A 23,261-nucleotide genomic window follows, 5' to 3' on the forward strand; every position below is an offset into this window, starting at 1 on the left:
TAGCAATGACAGCGGACTGAATGTCAGACAGAAATGACAGCAGCCAGCCAATCGCAGGTCTGTTCTCTGGTGTCTACACTCCAGGAAAATTCATGTTCCACAGTTGAGCATTTAAAAGGAAATTAAAATATATTGAAAAAGGAAATTAAATGGAAGACTCAGGGCTAGTTGAACAGATTATATCTCTGTCTTGGAGACCATCCACCACGTGGGGATAAAGAAACTGTCCTCTTTGGAAAAGAATAGTGTTGTCAACTAGATGTCTCTGCAAACACAGGAATCATTTGAAAAAGAAGTTATCCACTCATGTTTTCTGTTATGAAAACATCAGTGGACATGAAATAACATGAAATGTCCACTGATGTTTTCTGTTATGAAAACATCAGTGGACATTTCATGTTATGAATAAATATAAAAACAATTGACCATCTCAGGGAATTTCAAGTTCTCAACTGTGAAATGCTGCTGAGGACAGTGGAACTGTTCCCAGGAGAAGGTTCTTTATCTGGTGATTCAGTATCAGGGACATGAAGGCTCTTCCTGGAACTAATACAGCGGATGCCTTAAGTGTAAATGTATGCGAGCGTCTGTTGTCTCCGGATGTGATTAGACTGGCAACCCGTCCAAACTGTCTCCAGATTCAGTCGTCTTCAGTGGCCCCCAGCCCTGGCTCACTCTGACAAGCAGTAGCCCATGAATATGCAACATTCGACCGGTGTAATGATGAGCTTGAGGCATGCAAGATAAAAATGATACCTTATGTTTACCATGAAATGAATATTTTTAAAGTAAAAATGTACGTTTTCCTCCCAGAGTGTTTGCTTAAAATAGACACTTTGTCTGCAGCTGGCACAAGAAGGGCAAAGTGAAAGCGAGCTGGCAATGGTGGACTGAAATGGATTGCTTCGCGACAAAACATTCCATTTTCAACTCCATTAGGCTCCCCTTACAGTCTTGACAGCGCTGTGCTTTTTGCCACCTCACATGACTAATCACAGGTGGAGACAGCGGCACAAACACAGGAGCGTGAACTGTAGGAAAGGTCCAGGCTTCACGCTGGGCATTAGAGATATCTGCACAAACAGAGTGAAAAGGACCTACAGGACCTCAGCGGGAAGAACATAAATCATAAATAAATCCTGGCAGCAGAAACTACTGACTGTGTTGTTTTGTGACAGTGTCTTGAGTCTGTAGAATGATACAGAGGCCAAACATCAACCACGGGGCGTGTTTAAGTCTTAACTGAACAAAAAGACACACAGACACACTTTTGTGTTTGCCGTTTGTAAACCAGCTTAGGATTCATATGTGTCAAGGGCAGCAGATACATTGGTTCTAAACTTCTCAATCAATCTGCATGCAAAAGGGATGAGTTAACAGCACTGCAGACAACCTGTCCGCCTGGCTGCCCCTCGCCCTCCTCTTCTAATCTCACCGTCCTTCTGGCTGCTTGCTCCCCTTTCTCATCCTGAAAGTGAGCCAGTGTGCAGAGTGACCTTCAACCACACCCACAAGGGGAAGAGGGGATATAGGCTTTATGTTTGCCTCAATGGTGGATAGAATGTGATAAACATGAGGAGAAGAGTGCCGGAGAAGCGTAGCGGGAGCCTGAAGAGTGGATCACAATGACACTACAATGTTGAATTGAAGAAAATGGAAAACCTCTTTACTGTGGGAGCCAGCCAAGCGCATAGCTGCATCTGACAAGAACGATGACTCTCTATCCCTTTTTCCCACCAGTCTGATTAAACCTCAGTCTCAAATGAACCCGACACACTCATCCAGAGAACAAGTGTCAAGCTTTATGTGAAGGCTGAGATGCACAGATGAAGGAGCAGCAGCAGATAGACGCTAATGTCTGTGCCTGACAAACTGCTCCATTTTTAAACAAATTCCTTTTTTTTCCAAATCTCATCCTGCTGAGTTAAGTAAGGCAGCTCAAACAAGATAATCCACAGCTGTGTCCATGTGTGACAGAGACAGTGGAATACAATAGTAGATTAGGGCCATTGAAGATTGAAACACACAGGGCAGTGTGGAGGGGGAAAAAAACCCATTTTGAACAATTTGATGAAACAGAAAAACAGAGTATTTACACTGCAACTGTTAAGTTCAAAGATAAAATTTAAGTTAAATAAGAAATTCTATAAAACTTATATATATGAAAACTCATTGCGGATATATGGCCTGTGACTGAACCTTTAAGCCGTGAACGGATACAGTACTAAGATGAAAGCTTCAGAGTGGTTGAATCAGGTTTTCTCAGGTGATATACATCACTGTCAGACGAACGCATGAGTTCATTCATTTTTAAATATTCACGCATTAAACATTCCCAACTCTACACAGCTTATGTTCCACAGTTCCACACCCAGAGTAATAACGGGGTTAGCAACAGGCAATTACCTCCTGATTGACCTTTCAGTATAGAAAATGCCAGAAACTTTGCTCTGTGCCTTTTGTGACGCTGGTATGTTTGGAGCAGGCGGTTGCCGCGAGCAAACAAAGATTGACTTTGCGACACAGTTTCTCCAAATGTCAAGGAAAACAATCTGCAGTGTAACCGCCACGGAATGATAACTAGTGAGGCTCTTGTGTGTAGCCATTAGCTGCTAGGAAGGACAATAAAGTCTGCATGTTGCCAGATGTGACACACTTTTTTGGGGGGTGCAGCATGTGCACATGTGAGACAATGTGAGCTTTTTGACTGGCTGGTTTATGGAACACATGGATCTCAAACTGACCCACAAAAGGGCTGCAGATTTTTGTTCCAGCCAAACAAGCAGCACCCGACAACCAAGTCATTACAGTCTTCAGATACCTGGTTGGTTGGAGCAAGACCCCACACCGCCAGCAGCCGGTTGCAGGATCAGTTTGAGACCCCTGATTTAATACAGAGGTGAACGCTCAGGTTAAAGGAGATGATTTCCCCGAAAAATTATATTTTCATTTTAGCTCAAGAAGTGCCTCACGTTTCATTCATAAGTACATCGCAGGCAATTGCTCCACTTATGGGGTCACAAGAGGTTGTAACCCAGCTGAGTGGGCAGGGGACACCGGGCTCCTCGCCAATCCACCACTCACACAAACACACATTTCACAGGCACAAACTGACCACGGTATATTTGAAATCCCAGAAATGAGCCACCAGCAGGGCTTATTGCTGACTATCTCTGATGATCACTCTGTTGAAATGCCTGACATCTGGAAGGCTAATTAAAGTTGTTACATCTGCTTTGTGAGCACATATCGTGTCTACAGGCTCCAAGTCACATTTGCACCGCGTTCCTTCTCTAAATCGAGTTTGAGAGTCAACAATTCTGGCAGAGAACAATGAAACTTTATCAACAGGAACATCAAAATCGTGATCCCCATAAGTAATGAGCGCCACCGTGACACGGTGCGCTCAAATATTCATGCCATCTTCCGACTCAAACTTCCCCCGCTGACGGTTGGAGGGAGGAGGACACGCTGGGGAGAGTGGGAGGTCTCGGTTCGGACTCGAGCACGTAGGTTGGTTACAAATGATTGTGAGTTTCCCGTCGCCTGCCTTGGCGCCTCCTCTGGTTTTCTCTTTGAACGGATCTCCTGCGACGACGGCGGAGCTTAGGCTTCACTTCTGACCGACTTTAAGCGACGGCGCAGCGCAGCTCTCTGCCCCGCTGCAGAGCCGCCGACGCGGCGGGGGGTGACGGAACCGGATCAAGCTCTTGCTGCACCCATCCCGTAATCGAACCGAAGACGCGCAGGCGAATCCCAACTCGGTGCCAAGTATGAGCCGAGCATTTGTCCTCGGAAACTCGCGAGTGCCTTGTGTAGCAGTGGCGGAGACTTTCCTCTCCTGCAGCCGCTCGATGCGCCCCCTGATGCCGCCTGACTCTTCCCTCATACCCGGATCGACAAAAGAAGACTTCAAAACCCAACAACACTGAAACCGGTCCGGAATCCATCAGAACAGCAGCACCGAGCGCGAGACGAATGATTCTGGTAAAGTCCCTCTTACTTGGCTGTTTTTGTTTTTTTTATTCATCACAAAGTGAGTGTTATAAAACAGGTGTCGCTTCGACTCGCATCGTTGAATTGCTTGCGGGTGAAAAGAAGTGCGCTGCGCGGCGTCCAGCTCAAGAAAGATCAGCTCAGCGGAGGAAACGTGATGTATGTGTAAATATGCAACAAGCCCCTCAGGCAACAGCAGGGTTGCTACCTGGGAAATCAACAGATGTTTCAGTCATGTGGCTGCGAGTCTGCAGGGAGGTTGCGCTCTGCTTCCCTATTAATGAATCAGTTTGCTCATAATGTGATAAATGCAGAGTCCCAAGATGCTCCAGTGCCACTTAAAGATGAGAGGGAATGATTCATGTATAACATAAGCCTTATTTAGAGCTAAACGTCAGGCCATTCAATCTTCATCTACCACTCACATGTAATTAAAATGAGATTATTTGTCATGCTCCACATGGTTTTCTGTCCACCTGGATTATCCATAATTCATCAGATTCAGTGGCAAAAACTGGGTCGTGACACTGAAACACCTTTCCCCTGCTGTAGTTAAATAATCCAGACACACTCCAGAGCCATAGTTGAAAAGGCACCACCATGGTCCTAGGTTTGTCTCATGTTTTCCTCCCATCTCACAGAGTTACATACACCCACCCCCATCATCTCCTTGGCATTTTATAACCACCTTTGTTTCATCATCGGTGGTTTTAAAGCATTTAAGACGTTTTTGGAAGCGGTTGGTGTGATGGTTAGAAAATATGGCTCCTATTGAAATGATATTATTTTTTGGATGACTGGACACAAGTGCCTATCGAAGTGAGTTCTGGCCGGAGTTAAAAAAATCCACGGGCACATTCATATAATTTAGCTTCATCTAGAAATATGGCTTTAATAACAGGGATTGATAAGATAAACCTGAAGGGGGATAGGTTATTAAAAGTAAAAAGGACGGAGGCAGAGAATTAACAAAGGAACATTAGAGAAAAGTGAGATGAGAGTTCAGGTGAAGAAAATGAACTGAGGGTATTAGCATGAAAAAGAACAGGCATGGGTGAAACATCACACAGATTGTAAAGAGAGCAAGGAAAAAGCAGGGATTAAGTAAGTAAATTTTTTGATAAAAAATGTCAGAAAAAGCAGGATGAGATTAGAACAAGGGTTTTAAGGTAGGGCAGGGTTGGAATTAAAAGAAAAAAATAACACAAGAACAAGATAATGAGAAGACAGATCAGAGGAGGTGAACATAAGAGAATCATAAGAAGGAATGATGGTAGCAGGAGGTGAAGCCCAGGGATGAGATGAGGTGAGAGGAAACGTGAGGCAACGATAATAATAATGAAGAAAATTAATAGAAATCAATTGAGAACGGTTTGGTGTTTGAGAACAAAATGATCGTAAAAGGAAAAGTCATTCATGGAAGAAAAGAGGATGAGGAGAATTAAAAGAATAAGAAGGGGAGGCAGATTGATGAGCTGGAGGCGACATTTTTTCATGAAAGGCCAAAAAGCATCTACTCTAGGCGCTTCACAAGACATCTGGTGCAACTATCAAAACATGATTGGCGCCACTGGCCTGATGACTGTATGAAGTGGTGGTTGCCATCATAACAATCTCAGTGATTTGGGAGACAGATCCAGGCAGTGGTCTGGATCACTCCCAGAATTGAATCATTTGTTCCCGAAAATTTCATCCAAATTCGTTCATAAAGTTTCAAGCTATACACAAACAAACTGAAAAACCAACACCATTGAAAACATAACCTCCTTGGTGGACGCAACAATTACAGAATATAGGACCAAACACAGCTGTAATGGCTGTCACTATAGGAGTAGTGCAGGTGAGTCTGGTACCCATCTGAGCCAGGGCTTCTATTTACTTTCTCCGAGCTGACACTCAGTGAAAGAGCAGCCAACTGGCATGTTTGCATCCGCATCAGACAGGAGGGCGGGTCACATGTCAATGACCGTCAGGTCCTAGTCAGACACCACAGCGCTTGGTCGTGATTAATGTGAAACCGTGGTGAACTGTGTGGCATACAGATCGGACATGAGAGAGCAGGTATGACAGTTACTTGCACCAAAGTGGTCGCAATTAAATGCACAACCATCAAAATTTCTGATCCCACAGCTGATTGTGTGAGCATGACAGGTCAATGCATGGTTGTATGCCACACTCTGACCAAACCAAAGGCTTCAGAGTACCAACACCAGACCCTTTTCAGACGATGAACAGTAAAATTATGGCTGGCCACAGCCATGCTCGACAGGAGACGATCTCTGAAGACACAGGAACATGAAGCAGATGGGCTGCAGCAGCAGGGGACCCTCACTGGGTGCCATCTTTGTCAGCTGGGAACAGGAAACTGAATCTACTATTCACACCATCTTGACAATATTGTATCAGTCTCAATTTTGGCAAAGACAGTTGGATGCTTGGATCAGTAGCAACTTGAAAGCATGAATCCTTGCTGTTGGAAATGCAGAATGTGCGGGGGATGTTTTCAAAAACATCCTTTGACTGCACATCATTGAGGACAAGTTTATTATCGTTAAAAAGGCCAGTATACCACGGTGTGAATGTTTTAATTGGATGCCGACCTGCAATCCTCAAATACATTTCTTTAAGGAAAATCAAACCTGGTGATTTGAGTGTATTTTTAAATGACATTGGACCACTACTGAACACAAGCAGTGTCTTTCTGTCAGCACAAAACCATCTATGGTTTGAAATATTTACTTTAAAAATGTGCATAAGCGTCGCCCATTGAAAACGACACACATTGCATTTCTGATCTGCTGCAAAGCAAAGACACAAGGATCTAATACGGAGGTGTGTGGGTTCAGAGCTTCACTGGACGCAAAGCCAAGCCCAATGTTACGTCACATTGTGTTTCACTCTCATAGCCTATCACTGAGATTTCACACCAAGGAGAGCATTCTAAAGCGATAACTTCAAAACGGTGCATCAGCGAGTTCCACCACATGGACTTCAACATTTCAAATATATGAACCTGTTAGGAAGAATGTTGTTGGACTAACAGCTGAACACTGCATAAGAAGTGCAACAGTACGGGTACAGTACAAGTACTTTATACTTGTACTACTTGTACTGTCACAGGGGGGTCAGGCACTGCATGATTCATAATACAATTTATCATTCAGGAAATGAGGAACAAGATTCACCAGTCGCTCTACCATTAACAAATCTGCTCTCAGGTCAATCCATACTGTTTTGAAGTCCATAGCCTCCTGGACCAGACGTAGGAAATGCTGGAAATACTTCAAAGTTTATCTCCAGGAGGGCTGTGCGAGGAGCGGGAATTCTGGGCGAGAAAAGGTCATGGTAATAGCGATCATATAATCTATAATAACACGACCTACTACACGTACACTATCAGTCAAACGATACAGTTGAAAGAAACACCCGCTCTCTCATCTTTAATCTCTTCAGTCTGTGCAGTTTAACACAGACATTTCAATATTGTAATTTCAGGGTTTCATGAGAAAAGTGGATAATGATTGACATGATTTGCGGAGGTCGAAAAAAACTGTTCAAACCCATCTTAAAGAATAGTTGGTGTGATTATGACGCTTTCTCTGTGAAAACCAGGGAAGCAGTTTCGGTATTCTTTGAATCACAATACATGTTGTGGACTATTATTTTGTGCCAGAAGAACAACATATTTTACATATATAAAGCGAACCGCCATTATAAATCCCACGCCACATGATTTTACCGTTTTATGGGCTACTTATTAAAGAATCCGCCTCCTCTCTTTCCTTGCACACATAAAATTGACAAGTGACCAAAATCTGTCTTCTTGGCAGCATACACTTATTGATTAAAAATTACATGTTGTCTCCATCTAGTCATTACATGTCATTACTCATGATTACAGTGAAATAGTTTGCCTCACCTTGTCATCAGCCCTGTCACTATCCAGACAGCCAAGTGATGAATGTGGTTGTTATTGATGAGCAGAGTGGACAGACGGGCCGTCATCCCAGCATCTCGCTCAGAACAGAATAAATTACGGCATGTTGACAGGAAGTCCGAAGCACAAACCGGGGGCTGACGGGGCTGATTTCTAGGCTGGAATCTAAGGTGCTGATGGAATAACTTAAAAGGCACGACCTCGGGGGGGAGAAAAAAAAAAAACATGGCGGATCTGAAGCTGTAAACTTCTCTAAATGCTGCACAGATTTAGTTTGATACCACAGAAAGAAACGAGAAGCACATTTAAAATCCAATATCTTTTGGATCGAGGCCTGGGTGAAATGTATTCCGCTTTTACGCGGAAGTATAATCAGGTTCCGGTCTGCCGTGAGACAAAAAGGTTCATAGACAATCAAATATTACGGATTCTGGCATGTCCTCCCACCACGCCTCCGAGGAGATTAATTACATAATCATCTCTTCCCTCATCTCCCAGATTCATCAGTGAGAGAACAACCCGAATATACGTGGTACTTCAATATCCCGAGGTGATGAATTCCTAACAACCATCCATACCAAGCTCATGAAACCGAGTCTTCTCATGGGTGGCGTCTCTTTACATCCACATCTATGTTCACTGTACATTGCTTTCACCCCAGCTCCTCCCAAGCTTATTTATGAACTATTAACATCATGCAGTAACAGTTTATTAAGCATGTAGATAGCCAAAAGGCCTATTAATCTTTCACAGGCAGTCGTGTGCTCGCTCTCTCTCACACACACGCACGCAGGCTGGCACTCTTTTTCACTCACTGGAGCCTGTTCTGTGCTTCTGACAGCACTGAAGGAATGGCAGCATTACAACACAGAAGCGAGATTGTCTCAATTTGTCACCATTTTAATATCTATATTTCACATGCAGGCCTGCATCAGAGGCCAGAATCCAACAGACAATCAATGGCTCAATCATGCTTAGCTTTTGCCAATTGAAAAGGTAATGACTTTTTTATGATAATGTCATGGATCGAGTTGAGAGACTAACAGCGTAGTGCTGTGCAAACAAAAGGCAGTGAGGTTGCCTGGTGTTGTGGCACAGATATCCCATGAATAATCTTCTTTTTCTTTCAACTTCTCCCTTCAGGGGTCGCCACAGCGGATCATCTTCCTTCATCTCACCGTGTCCTCTGCGCCCTCTTCCCTCAAACCGACAACTTCATGTCCTCCTTCACCACGTCTATTAATCTCCTCTTGTGAATAATAACCGTCTCATATTGTGTAACACTGGGAACGAGCTAAGTCTGGTTTCAGCCAAATGACCTGAAGAGTCAGACTTAATTGTCCATATCAGACATGACCTTATTTTCAGCACAATTGCATCCAGTGCATCGGCATCAGTTGAAATCCAACACAACCATCTTTGCCCACAATAGACAAATCAACAGCAATGGCATTATTTCTATAAAAAGAGACTGACATTTCCTGCACAGCTTTACTCTGTGTGGGCATGGAGTCCCTAGTCAAACATCTCTAAACAAATAGAAGGCTATCAATATTCATCTGCGAATGACAGGGGAATTGAAGCTGATGAAAGACTGCAGCAGAGGATGAGAGTAAATCAGGGAGACAATAGAAACAAGGAAAGGTTTCAACAGACGACCCGGCATGCAACCGCACAATCAATCAATAATGAATATACACGAGTAAGAAAAAATGGAAACAAGTTCAAGTTGCACTTTCAAACTCAGCACTTGATGGACTTGGGTCAGAAAATGTAGACCGTGTAATTCAAAGAGCTGTAGCATGAAAAAACGCCGATTCAACACGCTCCTCAGTGAAAGCAGCCTGTAACTCTGGCCAAAGATGAAGGACACTTACTGCTTACTAGGCAGCCCATGTCCTATTCCACTCATCGTTTGAAATTGCACATGTCACAAATTAACAAGCTTGATCTTCACAGGTGAAAGCAAGTGATGCGAGCTGTGCCGATCTGTCCAACTTCTGACCATGTGCGTGTCTTTCAGGCATGGTGCCCACGCCCCAGGTGTGCGTATCAACCCTGGTCACGGTGAGCACGATGGCAGTGGTTGACCTCTACCTGCTGGAGCAGAGCATGCTTGGATCCCGAGGTGTCCAAGGACCAAGCGTGTGGCAGTGTGTGGCAGTGTTGCTAGGCGATGTGGGATTCCTGCTAGCGCTGCGCTTCGTGTCTGCCGGCGTGGTGTCGGAGGCACAGTCGCCTCGCAGGGGATTCGCCAACGCCCTCTGGTTCCTGTTCCTGTCACTGCTCCAGCTGAAGCTGTTTTTCGTCTGTCACAACTACAGACAGGAGCGTCGCCCACCAGACCCCTTGGCCAGGAAAACGCTGACTCTGCTGCTGTCCATCTGTCTGCCTTCACTTTTTCTGATACTCACTGGCGCCGACAACATGACCCCGCAGCGTAGAAAACAGGAGGTGCGCAGTCGACTTTTGTGGGTGGTGGTCGACTTGTTGGATATACTTGACCTCCAGGCAGGGCTGTGGGAGGCCCAAGTGACAGGAACTGTGGTCACTACCGAGCAGAGGCTGCCCATCTGGGCAGAAGGCTTGGTTTTCTTCTACTGCTACGCCCTGCTTCTGCTGCTCCCATGTGTGGCACTGACTGAGCTCGGGGCCACAAGCCTGCCAGGACAGAGGGGACCCCATAAGGAGGCTTTGTACCCTTGGCTCAGCCTGGTCACTATCAACATCTTCACACTGGGGCTAAGAGGCACTGGAATGTTGTGGTACAAGGACTCACGGGTCTCCACTGTGTTTCTTGGGAAGAACTTGTTGGCACTGGGCGTGAAGCTGAGCTCAGCCTGGGAGAGACACAAGGAAGAAGGAGGTTCTGGACGAGCCGGTACCGTGGCTGGATCAGAGCCTACAGACTCGATGCTTCCAAGCCAAAGCTCAGATCAGGGAGAGGGCCAGGCCCAGGGGAAAGCCCTCCCCACTCATTATCACACACTGTCACGCTCTCAGAGCCACACACTCTCCCATGTTAGTCTAGAGCCTTCAGAGACACCCCTCGGTCCCACTTTCATCTCCCATGAACTCTAGAGATTTCACACAAACACACACACATACCGACACGACCAACACTGATGAGCTCAGCCAGCAACACTTACAGACCAATTTTAAATATCTACAGAGGAAAACAATCTGGCCCACCAGAATTTCATCCCATTTCTTGGTGCAGAGTGAGCTGGAGTCTTTACCCAGTGGTCGTTTGATTACGATGTTAACACACAGCAACACAGCCAGAGTGTAAATAATGTTTAATGTATGTTGAAGTCCAGTGCTTTTATATTTTTGTCGAGCCCCAGCACAGACGCTTTTGCTAAAAGACTTTCATCATTTAAACATCACGTTCCATTTGTACCAAGTGTGTTTTGTGTTCACAACCTTTAAATCTTAAATCCTTCTCTCTGTTTTCTGTGACAACTTCATGGAAATATATGTATATATATGTTGGTTTTCTTACTCCTATTTTCAAACAAAAACATGAAGGCTTCTGCACTGTGTTCAAAAGTGATACAGGTGGGATTCAGCTCTACCCTTGTCAACAAAGCACACAATTGTATTTACCTTAAGACTCTTCATGTCTGAATATGGCTGTTATATTGTTGGCATATCTTTAAGTATAGTTATTTACAGTATTGGTACTTGAATGAGTTTCCCTTGAGACAAAACAAAACACATTAAACAGCCAGTTACCTAAAACATCTGTTCTTAGATTGGACAAAACAAATAAATAATACTTTACATTACAGACCAAGTGGAGGCCCAAACCCCAATTCTGTATTCAGTTATCTAATGGATTGTGGTGATTATGAAATGTGTGTATCTGGGAAAATAATTGCATTTCTGTAACCCCAGTTGCAGAATAAAAGTTATTGGTGTATGTGTGGCTTTCATGTTGCTTCTATTGTGACAATATAAAGCAGCAGATATCTACTCATGGAGAGAAATATGCCCAGTTCGGTTTCTCATTAAAAAGCATGACGACATTTTTGGACAGTGATCAGTGATGATCCAACCGATTGGGTTTTTTTCTCAACATAGGATGGTTTTATTTTTAGCTTTATTAAGAAACCATGTCCTGTGGATGCCTTTGAGAGCAACAGCTTGCTTCCGACAGTTGGCTTTCTGCTTGGATTTGATCTCTGTTGTTCAAAGTAGGAATTATTATCTGGCTGAAATTAGTTTCCTGACAGAACCATGTTAAGAGGATACATCACATTGATTATCTTCTTAAGCTCTTCAGTTGCCTGATGGAGAAACCGTTTTTCTCGTCCAACACACTCTGGCAATCGCCAACAAAATTCACAACAGAAGTATGATCATTTACATAATATAAGACAGACCAGAAAAGGTAACATGGTTCAGTGTGAGTATTAAAAAATGATTCAAATCACAGAAAACATGGTTATGTCTGTTGTTGAAGCTGGATGTCAGGGGAGAAGGATCAAGATCATGGATAACTGAAATCTCTGCTGGTCAAACCTTGCACTGCAGGGTCTCCCAGCAGCAGAAGACCACACTAGGCGCCACTCCTGCCAGCCCAAAACAACAAAGTGCAGTTATGATTCACACAGGCTGATGTATTTCCACATCAGCCCAGCCGACAGAAGCAACAGGTCTCCCTGCCCTGCATCAGCACTTCAGGGTGCTGGCGGTGGTGTAATGGTGTGTGCTATTACTGTGTGTGTAGAGGCGCTTCTTTGGGTTTCTAAATACTAGCTCAACAGGTTTGCGGCACACAGAGTGATCACATCAGCAGCACTTAAAATGCTGCATCTATCACGCAAAAATAATTCGATAATTTCCCTCCAGGCCCTCAAACATCAGACAAATGAAATGCCATTGAGAACTTAAAAAAGGGAGAAAACTATAACAAAATATTGAATTCTATCAATACATTCTTGGGCTACATTTGAAAACATAATTCTATTTATTAAAGGGGCCTCTGTTCTGCTCATTTCAAGGGCTTTTTAAATGATCTTGGATTCCAATGGAGCACCATCTTGTGCTAGAATCATCTAAAGATCAAATCTCCCTCTTTCATCTCCTCTAACACTTTGATCAGGATGTTTAACCGACCGCACCTACAGTGTTGCCAATGGTCTGGAATCGAGGGTCACCCCTGTGCGTGCTCAGGGAATTAGAGGAGAACAGAGAGATGCCTGATCCCCATGTGATTTTAAAGTTCCGTTTATCAACGCTGAAATGTCATTGAAGCATTGAATTGAATGCTGTAAAAGCAATCGCTGAGTAAAACACGTTTTGTTCTGATCAGATTAACAGACCAAACTTTGTTCAAATTGAATCAAACTATTATCTCTCCTCTCAATGGCGTAAGTGCTTTGTTGTTTCAATGAAAGTGAGAGGATGTAGTGTATCACCAAGGTGACAGGGACGTGAATGTGATGGGGCTGCCAATGTGGAAAGACGGAATGATGACAGTTCAAGGTTCTAATTCACTTATTATATTGCTGAGTGGTTTGAAAATCTGCTAAATGAATACACTGCCTTTACTTTACGCAATTATAAATGAAGGTAAAGTATTGCATTTTAAATTTAGTGAACAAAAAACTTGGATGAATAGAACTCAAACGTGTTACACTCAGCTATCAGGGCTCTTATTTTCAGCCAGCCACTTTCTTCTGCCTCGGTCTGCTCTGTGTTAAAATCCTTAAATATATTCTGGCAAGGATATTGCTCGGCAAATTCATTTTAGGCAGTCTTAAGACCAGACGAGATGCTGACCAGCTGTCTGATATGATAAATCACTGTAGAAGAATTACAAAAAAAACAAAAACAAGTGGATGCTGTGGTAATGGCTCTGGAGAAAATGTCGTGGTAGAAATGCGGCATCATTTTTAAAATGAACTTTACAATCCACAGAATATTGCAAATCATCAACGGCCTTAAATGCTGTTGTTCTCATTTCCCAAAAAGGGAAACAACAACATTCATCATATTAATGAACTCTGAACAACCAGACAGAAGATTTGCGTGAGGGCCTTTAAAAAAAAAAAGCAATTTCATTTCACTGTAACTTATGATTAGGGGGATGTTTAATGTCACTTAGGAAAATACGGACCACAAAGTGCTGGAACGACAGTTAAGGAGTGTGCATTTTCTTTGTCACATCTTTGGAGTCTTTAAAAGAAAAAATTATATTTCATAAATGCAGAAGAAAGTGGATTTACATTTTCATTCAGCGGCTCAGGGCCATGATTCAAAGACCACATAACTATAAATCAGACACTGCTAAGGTAGGAAATCAATACGTTGTTATACCGCAGCCCTAAGTGTTGTGATATTGCCTTGATACAAAGAAGCCAAGTATTGATCTTTTATTATTCGACTGGCCAAGCCTCATGGAACATGTGTGGACAGTCTGTGTGTGTCAACATCATATTGGACAGAAGAGATTTTCACTCAGATTAAGTTTCAGGCGAAGCGATCCATCAGACTGTTATCACCATCTCAGCAGCAATGACCATTATAGAAGGCTAAATGTTTGGAACGATCATTACTTATTTCATCAAGGTTGTCCACACCTTTGCAACGTCACATTGTGAATTGACTGTATACTTATAATCGAGACATTGACAAGCAGTTTCAAACAAACGACGACTCTCTTTGTCTTTCGGGTGAAAACATTAATTCTGTCACTTTCATGTTTTTGCCAAATAAGCAAGCAGTATAGACCAACAAATGGAGTTCATAAATGTCAACACCAAATCCGAAAGTAGATAAAATCGGATACAGAACGAAGGCAATTGGGCATAATGGGGGAAGACTGTTAAAGATGAATATACCAGATAGAAGGAAAAGAGAAAGATAACCACTGAGGTTCATAGATGTGGGAAACAAGGACACCAAGAGCAGGCGAGGCTGGGACAACCCCTGATGGGAAATGGAGAAGGAAGACGCCAGAACCACATCCCACAAATGTAACGGATGAGTGTTTCAGTTTTTGACATAAGCAGCTTTCATGTCCTAAGGAACGATTAATAAAAGCATTCATGAATGGAATTACACCAAGCCTAAGACAACCTTTCCACTAAAGGGATTAACAGTGATCAAGAGGTATTTTGCACCATCTAAATCTGGCAACACTTTAATTGAAAAAGCAATTAATTCAACTAATTTATAAAAGAGTTATGAATCACTTTTCTTTTCAAATAGGTCTTTGCTTTCCAAAGTGTTTCTCCTAGACAACATTTCAAACACCATGAAGTTGTGACACAATACTATATTGAAGCTGCTTGTCTGTGCAGTTCTGGGTGACAAGACTGTCAACACTGAGCAACATTAAAAAGAGTCGCCTTTTGATCTCCAACAGCATTGTGGCTTTGCTTAATACCAATACTACTACTTTAGGTTCCCACCTAGAAACACCTATGTGCAACACAAAAGCCAGACTTTGATGTCAGCATAGAACTCAAAAGTCCGCTCGCAAACGTCTATGTAGTACGCCATGGGAGTGAGAAAGGGCTGACATGCCAGGTCCAGTGTAAAGGGAGCGGGTTAAACAATATCCTCCCATGCCGGCCACCACTCAATCCGATGGTCCTTCACTGCAAGGATCATCTCGCTGAAGATTGTTTTCTGTCTCAGCAGAGCGCCACTAATTCCCTGTATTGTGGGGGCTTACAGAAGGTTAGGTTGTTGACTTGGCTTGAACCCTGTCGAAGGTTCACTGTACTTTTTGAAAGTCAGTTTAGGTTGAAACATCTGTGCTGACACATAATATAATGCAATGGACCACATTTGTACAATGTATTTGACCAAAACAGAACAAGAACAAACAGGATCCGCAGGACCAGCAGCAAGAGGGGAGCTACAATATATATTTGGCAGGTGGCCATATTGTTACCGTCACAGAGACCAATTTTTCACTCTGGAATAAACATTTCTCTCTCCTTCAAAAAGTGCACGATAAGAATATGGGAGGCAGCATATGGGCTATTGTTTATTCCCTGACGTGAAATGAACTGCTGATGAGCTTGAACAATTTGGAGAATAAATCAATATTAATGTAGATAGGAAATCTAAAGCTCATTGACAGTTGGTAATCTATAGTCCTGAACTGTCAAGCTGTGTACAGTGGGGAACTTGGACCGGGGCTGTGTGTGTGTGTACACTGATGTAATTCAACATCTGTCTTCCACTACACCTTCAGGACAGAGTGTGAAATAATAAAGTGATTCATTCATGGCTGGTGTTGACAGCTCATTGGCTACAGTGCTGCAATGTTATTGGCAATGTGTCATAAACACACAGAGGAAAAAAAAAGCTGTTGAAGTCATTTCAAATCATTCAAGGCCAAAAAGGCTTTAGGGAGAAATAACCGACTCGCACTTGCTAGTCCTCCACTGTATTGCAGTTAATCAGGGCTATGTCTGCAGATGTAGAAAATTGCATGTTTTTATGTTTAATCGGAACCGGTGAAGTGAACACAACTTCCTTAAAACACACAAAGACCGTTGCTTTTCGCGCGACACTGAGGAAAAAGACCATCATTTATCACAGTTATGCCAGCAGCACCATCAGCCCGGATCCTGGCGCAGTAATTCCCCTCTGCCTTGTCTGCCTTGATGGCTGGAAGAGAGAGTCCTGATGTGATGGTTTGTGCATGTCAAGAGTTGCAATGAGTGTGGCATGCTTCACAGTGAGCTCCTCTTCAGTCTAAGTGTCTCTGAATGCCCTCATCAGTTTCTCCCGTAATGGTCCTATTAAAGCGAAATTGTGGCCATTCATTTTAATGCATCAGTTTATCCTCACTGCTTTATGCTTGATTTGCTTGCTTTATTTACAGGACATATTAAAAGTAATGCACGCTCCTGCACAAAGGAGAGATGTATTAAAAGTCTTCTGCAGGGACTTTCTCTGTGTTTCACAGGAGACTGTAGGGGAAAACTCTGAGGAGTAAGTAAAGTAGCTGACAGCATAGAACTCACTCAAACAGTCTTTCTTTCATCTCTATTTCTGAAGCTCACTCTACATTTCAAACACATGCATACTGGATGCATTCCCTGCTGGGCAACTTCTCATATTTCTATTACACTAAAAGCCCCAACTGCAAAAGCAGCAGCTTTCGCGAACGATGACCAACCTGCATTCTCTGCACCTGTTAATCTCCGGATACATGTTTTTTGTATTTTCCGTCGGCAAGGCCACAACATTAAACTCACCTCACTCACTCACGCGCCTAAATCGGACATCTGGGCCATGCTCAAGTTTGGGGGAAGGAGAACGAGGTGATGACTAAAGCTTGAGAGGAACCCCTGGGGAGAGACCTGAATCTAGTGTTTTGGCAGCAACACAAACGGCGATTTCTGAATCTATTAAATTATGCATAAAATGCATAAAAGAGAGCCGTGTTGTCTCTGGTGCAAAAAGGGGGTTCTAGCTAAGGATAATTTAAGATTTAATAGATGTAAACAAAATGAATGTCACCTACATCACAGAGAGATTAAACAAGGTTCTGTATCCAAATTTCACATCCCATTCACTTCCACCTACCAGTTAAGCAGTTACATTGGTTTGTGAGAAGGAGGTGGACATCTCTCTCTTTAGATAAGTTCTCAAGACCTTCTGGAAGAATAACAATACTCAGGTACCATCTGTCTCGTAAGTCTTTTCCAGTTACATACAGGTATGTGTGGATCACTTCATCAGGGAGTAGTTCTGAAATTCACCTGACCAGATGCTGAAGCCAATTTAAGGCTCGTTCAATGTTACATACGGATCTGGATACAGACGGAACCTTCTGTCCGTGCTCTACATTCATTCCGTCTATTTCTACACATTTCCACAAAGCTTACAGATACTGTGGGGGCAGTGTTTCTCTTTACAACCCGATAATAAAGACATAACAATGGCAGAAATTCGCCATCTTCCAGTTGCAATATATTTAATGGCCTCACAACCATCGCTTTCTACAATGCTGCCTCTGTTTTCCTCTTTTGCACAATAGGTACATTATCAATACTTCCACAGTCGCCATGTTTGTTTTGGAGTTTGTTGTTGTCAAAAACGGTTGACAAGGTAGTAGTAGGAAGTAGTAGTTATCTGAGTTGTAACCCAGGGGCTGGTCACAAGGACAACCAGGCAGGTGACACGGGTCTAGCTCAATTTGAAAACACAAGAGACGCCTAAACACCGACTGAATCCATCACACAAGAATGGTGTGATTTGTGGTGACGCTTTGAAGCCAAGTATACTGTCACCATCATGTAGGAACATAATGTGATGCTGTTGGTCACAAAATGAACCAGCTCTATTGCACTTCAAGTGGCTCATTAAAGTTGCATTGATACTCACTGCAAATAGATAACTACGACCATCTATAATATGATTTACATGGATTTCATTTTATGACAAAGATGGTACAAATGGCCTAAAATATATATATAAACTATAAAAAAAAAACAAATAACATTCTTCATTTGTACATTCCTAATGTATCTGAGTGAACCAGCACATCAACAAAAAAATACACAACAAAATATAAAAAGGACATAACAGTACAGTAAAAGAATGCTAAAGAAATGGTATTAATGACACCGATATTTCTTCTCTTCACAGGAATCCTTTCAATTAAGCTCAAATACAAAAAAGAAAGTCGTAAAATTCATAAATTGGGAGTTTGCCAAGGTTGTGGCTCATTAGAGCATAAACTGGTTCTATTTTTTGGTGTTTTGGAGTTACTGTAGGGAAGAGAGTGTTTGTGATCTTGTGTTGTGGGGTGAGCCTTTTTGTATCCGTTCATCATCTTTTGAAATTCTGAGAATATTTGTCGTAATTGTAATTTATTCTAACAGCGTTTGAGATGTCCCACAGTTCTTTCTTCCTTAATCATCAACCCCTGTGAAACCCATACTTGCTTTTCCGTTCTCGATTTCTACTTCATCTCCCTGCATTCATTCTTCCCCTCTGCCAGACTTTTTTTTCTCCATTTCCATTTCTCCGGTTTGTTTAAATTTGCCCCATAGTCGACAGGCATCCTGCGTCTCTGCACTTCCCCTGTCAAGTGTGGTTAGTCAGAAACCACGCAAAAAAAACAATCGTACAGATGAGGCTGGATAAGATTAAGGGGCTGAGGACTGAGCCTTAAGCTGAGACAGCGCCAACTGTCATTTATTTACCATTTGCTCTGCGGAGAATGAGTGTGATGGAGTATAGCAGCCAGGAGGGATGGATTCATGCAACAAGGCAAAATGACAAGAACACAATCCGGAAGAATCCAAAAGGAGTTACCTTGACAAACATATTGCTTTGTTCTGTATAATGTGGCTCCTGGCTACAACTCATCGCGCCTCATTACCTCTGACGCTGCTACAGATTCCAGACCTAGCACACATGTCAGTGTGAGACAGTGGCTTTTTAACCGACAGACATCTAAATCATTCATCATGGCTCACATCAGCAGAGCAGTTTTGGTAGGAACTTCAAAGGGGACGCTACGATAAAGAAATGATGCAAAAGACTTGGTTATGATATGCTAGGCAAGAATGGTGGCAAATATTAATAGCCATCTGTTTAAGGTGACTTCAGGCAACGTTGTTAGGCGAGAACCAAGGTTGAAGATATTAGTCACACACTCTACATCCCGATTGAATCCTGACGTCTCTAAGAGGTTTTAAAGGCATATTTTTCAGACGTTAAATGACATTGAACACTGCCGTTGTTCTTTGTTTTCCCTTCTTTCATGACTCTTCTTAGTTTCTGTCCTGATACAGGGTTCTCCCCAGGATTTTCCCCAGCACTGGGTATTGAGTTGGAGAACTGCAGAGTGAGACATCTTGAGTCTTTAACAGTGTCCCTTAAGGCTCCTCCTCGACTGACACGGTAGTGTTGCCATTGCAGCAGGACGCTGAGATTTTCACAGCATATGGGACCCCTATGCTGCTAAAGCACTGGGGGGAACCCTGCCATATATCATCATGATGGTGACGGACCAACATTCATTATGGAAAATCAATGTTTACTGCAAGAGTCCATGATTAATGGCTATTTAAGAACAGTGTTCAAGGATAGCTATATAGTACTTAACGCAAATGTAAATTAAGGTAATGTCCAACCAGTGAACTCATAACTCAAGAAGATATATGCATATTGAGGCACAAAGACTGATGTACAAAAAGAAAACTTTGGACTACAAGTGAAAAGCATAAGCAAGTATTTTAAAACCTCAACACTGTTTTTTTACTACTTAAATATAATTTTTGTGGGTCCATATTTCCAGGTTTTGATATGGCCCTGAGGACAATTTATTTTACTTTGATGAAGTTGAAGAACTCCCAAGAGCATCTGAGGCCAAGAGGATACATAAAGAAATATAGATTTACGTTATTGATCTCAAGCCCGGAAGTTGTGGTGAATATGAATGAATGTACCTTTTACACGTTCACACACTCATAACGCAGTGCGAAGGGCAAAAGCATACCTGCAACGCCTGTAAAAGTAGCAATGGTCTTTTTCTACTGGTTGTAAAAGATCAGAGAAATTCATTTAGTCAACCACCCACTGAACTTGTCACCGCCGTGATATTTGTCTTTACTTGGAGAAACGTAAACACATTGTGTCATGTAAAGTCAGTCTATTTACCCAAGTTGGTACCTATTCACATGGTCCTTTCACACTACACTAAAAGAATTCAACACCAACCCACGATAGGACTGCAACTGTTCAAGACACCTATAATACCTAAAACTACAATCATGTCTTGTGTCTTTCTAGTTCAAGGACATTTTATACAAGCCCAAAAAAACAATGACCAACCAATTCAGTACAGAGGAGAGAGAAAGAATTAGTATGAGGCAGACCAATGAGAGTAGCGTCCTCCCCACTGCTCTAGCAGGACAGAGGGCCCCCAAGCAGGGATTTTGACCCTCTATGCTGGGAAAATACCAGCATAGGTTGAGAAACCCTAGCATTTTCTGCTGTTTTCGTCAACATAAAGTGATGTGTGACATGCAAGGTCAGAGCTCCCACGACGTCTGTCGAGCAGGGCTCCGCATTTTAAGGTAGACTGTTAAGGAGAACCATGAAAGATGTACAATGCTGTCTGGCATTGATCCTTCCTCCACCCCTCTCAATCTTCTCTGCCATCGGAGCGAAGCATGAAAATAATACCTTTTTTCAGACCTGCATGTTTAGAGGTTCAGGATTTAGTTCCTCTTTTGTCTCAAATACACCGTGTGATCATTAACCTTCCGCTTCGCGTTTTGAAGGAACGCTTCCTGAGGTACATGCACTGCTCAGACTTTGAAATTTATTTTTTTACAAGGGTGCAGAATTAATCCCTCCGTTCCAATTCTTCCCCTGAAGACATTGTTTTCAAAATAAAATACATTTCTAAATGGTCTTCGTATTTTATTTAGGTATTTTATGATCTTTTCAGTAAATGTGACAAAAAGAAGTCAAAGTCATTTATAACAATAATGAAACAAAATAATGAGGTTTGTTCCATTGGAGAGAGCAGGGGTGGGCAATTGACTTTCCTCATTATTCACTGGGACTTTTGTGACGGACCATCAGATGAATTCTATCAAAACATCGTCATATTTTTTCCAGCACATTACACATTTATTTTGAAGACATGTCTACCCCAAGTGATGAACAATATAGTGCCCACTTTAAGAATCACTCTTAAACGCTTGAGCATTATCATATTGAAACGAGAGGAAAGAAAGTGGAAAGCTTAGGATTTAAATAAGCAAATTTCTGCAACGATATGAAGCTGAGGCAGAGGCCTTCAGCAAAAATCTCTTGGAAAAACAAAACTTCAAGATAAAAAAGTGAACATAAATAATTAACTTGTAAATTATGTTCAATGATCAACAAAGGCATCTAAATAATAAAACTTGAAAACAAAAATATTTTTTAGATAAATGAAATGGACATATTTAAAGCTGAAGTATAAACTGCCAGAAACAAATCTCTCCTCTGGCAAACACAAACAGGAATTTAAAAAATGGAATATTTCCACGAATGCTCAGTTGTTAAACTTTAACTTGAGAGCATTTTCATGAAGCTTTTGATGTCTGTTTATTCTTCTGAAAGTAGTTTAATGTCTGACACTGAAAACTAGCAGTTGTCGTCTCATCCCTCTATTTGTAGAGCGAGAATGTTAAACACATCATTCACGATTGTTTCAACTTTAAATTCTAATAGGCTAAAATAATCACTGGCAGCCTTGCAGTTGTAGAATCCACATTCTGGGGTTGGTGGGAGATTAAGTCCAACAACAACTTCAGTAGATCAATAACTACCTTCATCAGAACAGTGAGCTTCCAGAAACATAGTAGCCTGTGAAGGCAACCGCTCATGCGCTCGAAGATATTGGAAAAAAACCCCCGAAACAAATAAGGAAGATGATTAGCACAGGCTAAATGATGTTTGAGAATTGCACACAGATGTACTCTGCATCATAACACCTCTTGTGTGTCAGAAAAGCCATTTAAATTCCATTTGTTTATCGACAGTGGAGCAGTACTTTGCTATACAAAACCAGAGCACGCAGTCTTGCAAACATTTTTCATATTTGCTGTTGTATGTGTAGAGAATCATCATATGTCAAAGTGTCATTGGCATGAGACATTATCAACATTGAGCAGCAACCCTGCGCACGCTCAAGAAAACTGTCACCCAGGCTGTAGAGGGAAGACTCATTTTCAATGAAAAAAGAAGCAGATTGATCTTGAGAAGAAAACACGGCACACAGTGGCGCATCAGCGCTGGGGGGATGGACATGAACTTTCAATGGGTGCATCATGCAAGATCTCTTGAAAAGATCAACAGTTTCAATCCATCAGTTACTTACTTTCTCTTCTACCCTTTTTCTACCATTTCTCCTATATGTTCACGTCAAATACTTAGAAATGAAGAGTTTAGCAAAAGAAACCAATATCAAGGTCCAGCCCTGAATTGAGCAGAACATAGCTAAATAAAACAACAAATAAAATCAAGCATCGCCATTTTACAGAACAGAAATCGCATCATTCATACTAAGCATTCAGCCAGGCGTTTCTGTTTTGATTGACTGAACTATTACCAATTTGACAATGACGCTATGCCCCTTCCCAAATCACTACTGAGGGTCACAATAGTAGATTGGGCTGCAGTGACATTGATTTTGTAATATGATGCACTAAAACTGAAAGTAAATTCGAAATGTACTAATTTAACTGCTGCTGTAAGCCAAAAAAACATTTTCAACCTTATGACGAAAGAATAATTCCTGTATTTAAGACAATAAAAGATGGCAAGTCCTAAATCCATTTGA

At 42.2% G+C, this 23,261-nt stretch overlaps 2 protein-coding genes across 4 annotated transcripts in view; one reads left to right on the forward strand and one right to left on the reverse strand.

Moving 5' to 3' along the window:
* The window catches only part of mrpl11 (mitochondrial ribosomal protein L11), a 66,279-nt gene that overhangs the window by 17,920 nt on the left and 25,098 nt on the right, over positions 1–23,261 (reverse strand). The window lies entirely within an intron of this gene.
* Positions 3,472–11,850, forward strand: tmem265 (transmembrane protein 265). The gene is made up of 2 exons (XM_053879468.1): positions 3,472–3,987; positions 9,957–11,850. Exon 2 carries the CDS (start codon positions 9,959–9,961, stop codon positions 11,012–11,014), a length of 1,056 nt encoding a protein of 351 aa, XP_053735443.1. The 5' UTR covers positions 3,472–3,987; positions 9,957–9,958; the 3' UTR covers positions 11,015–11,850.

This window comes from Synchiropus splendidus, chromosome 11 (genome assembly GCF_027744825.2).
Source record: "Synchiropus splendidus isolate RoL2022-P1 chromosome 11, RoL_Sspl_1.0, whole genome shotgun sequence".
In the NCBI taxonomy this organism is placed as follows: domain Eukaryota; kingdom Metazoa; phylum Chordata; class Actinopteri; order Syngnathiformes; family Callionymidae; genus Synchiropus; species Synchiropus splendidus.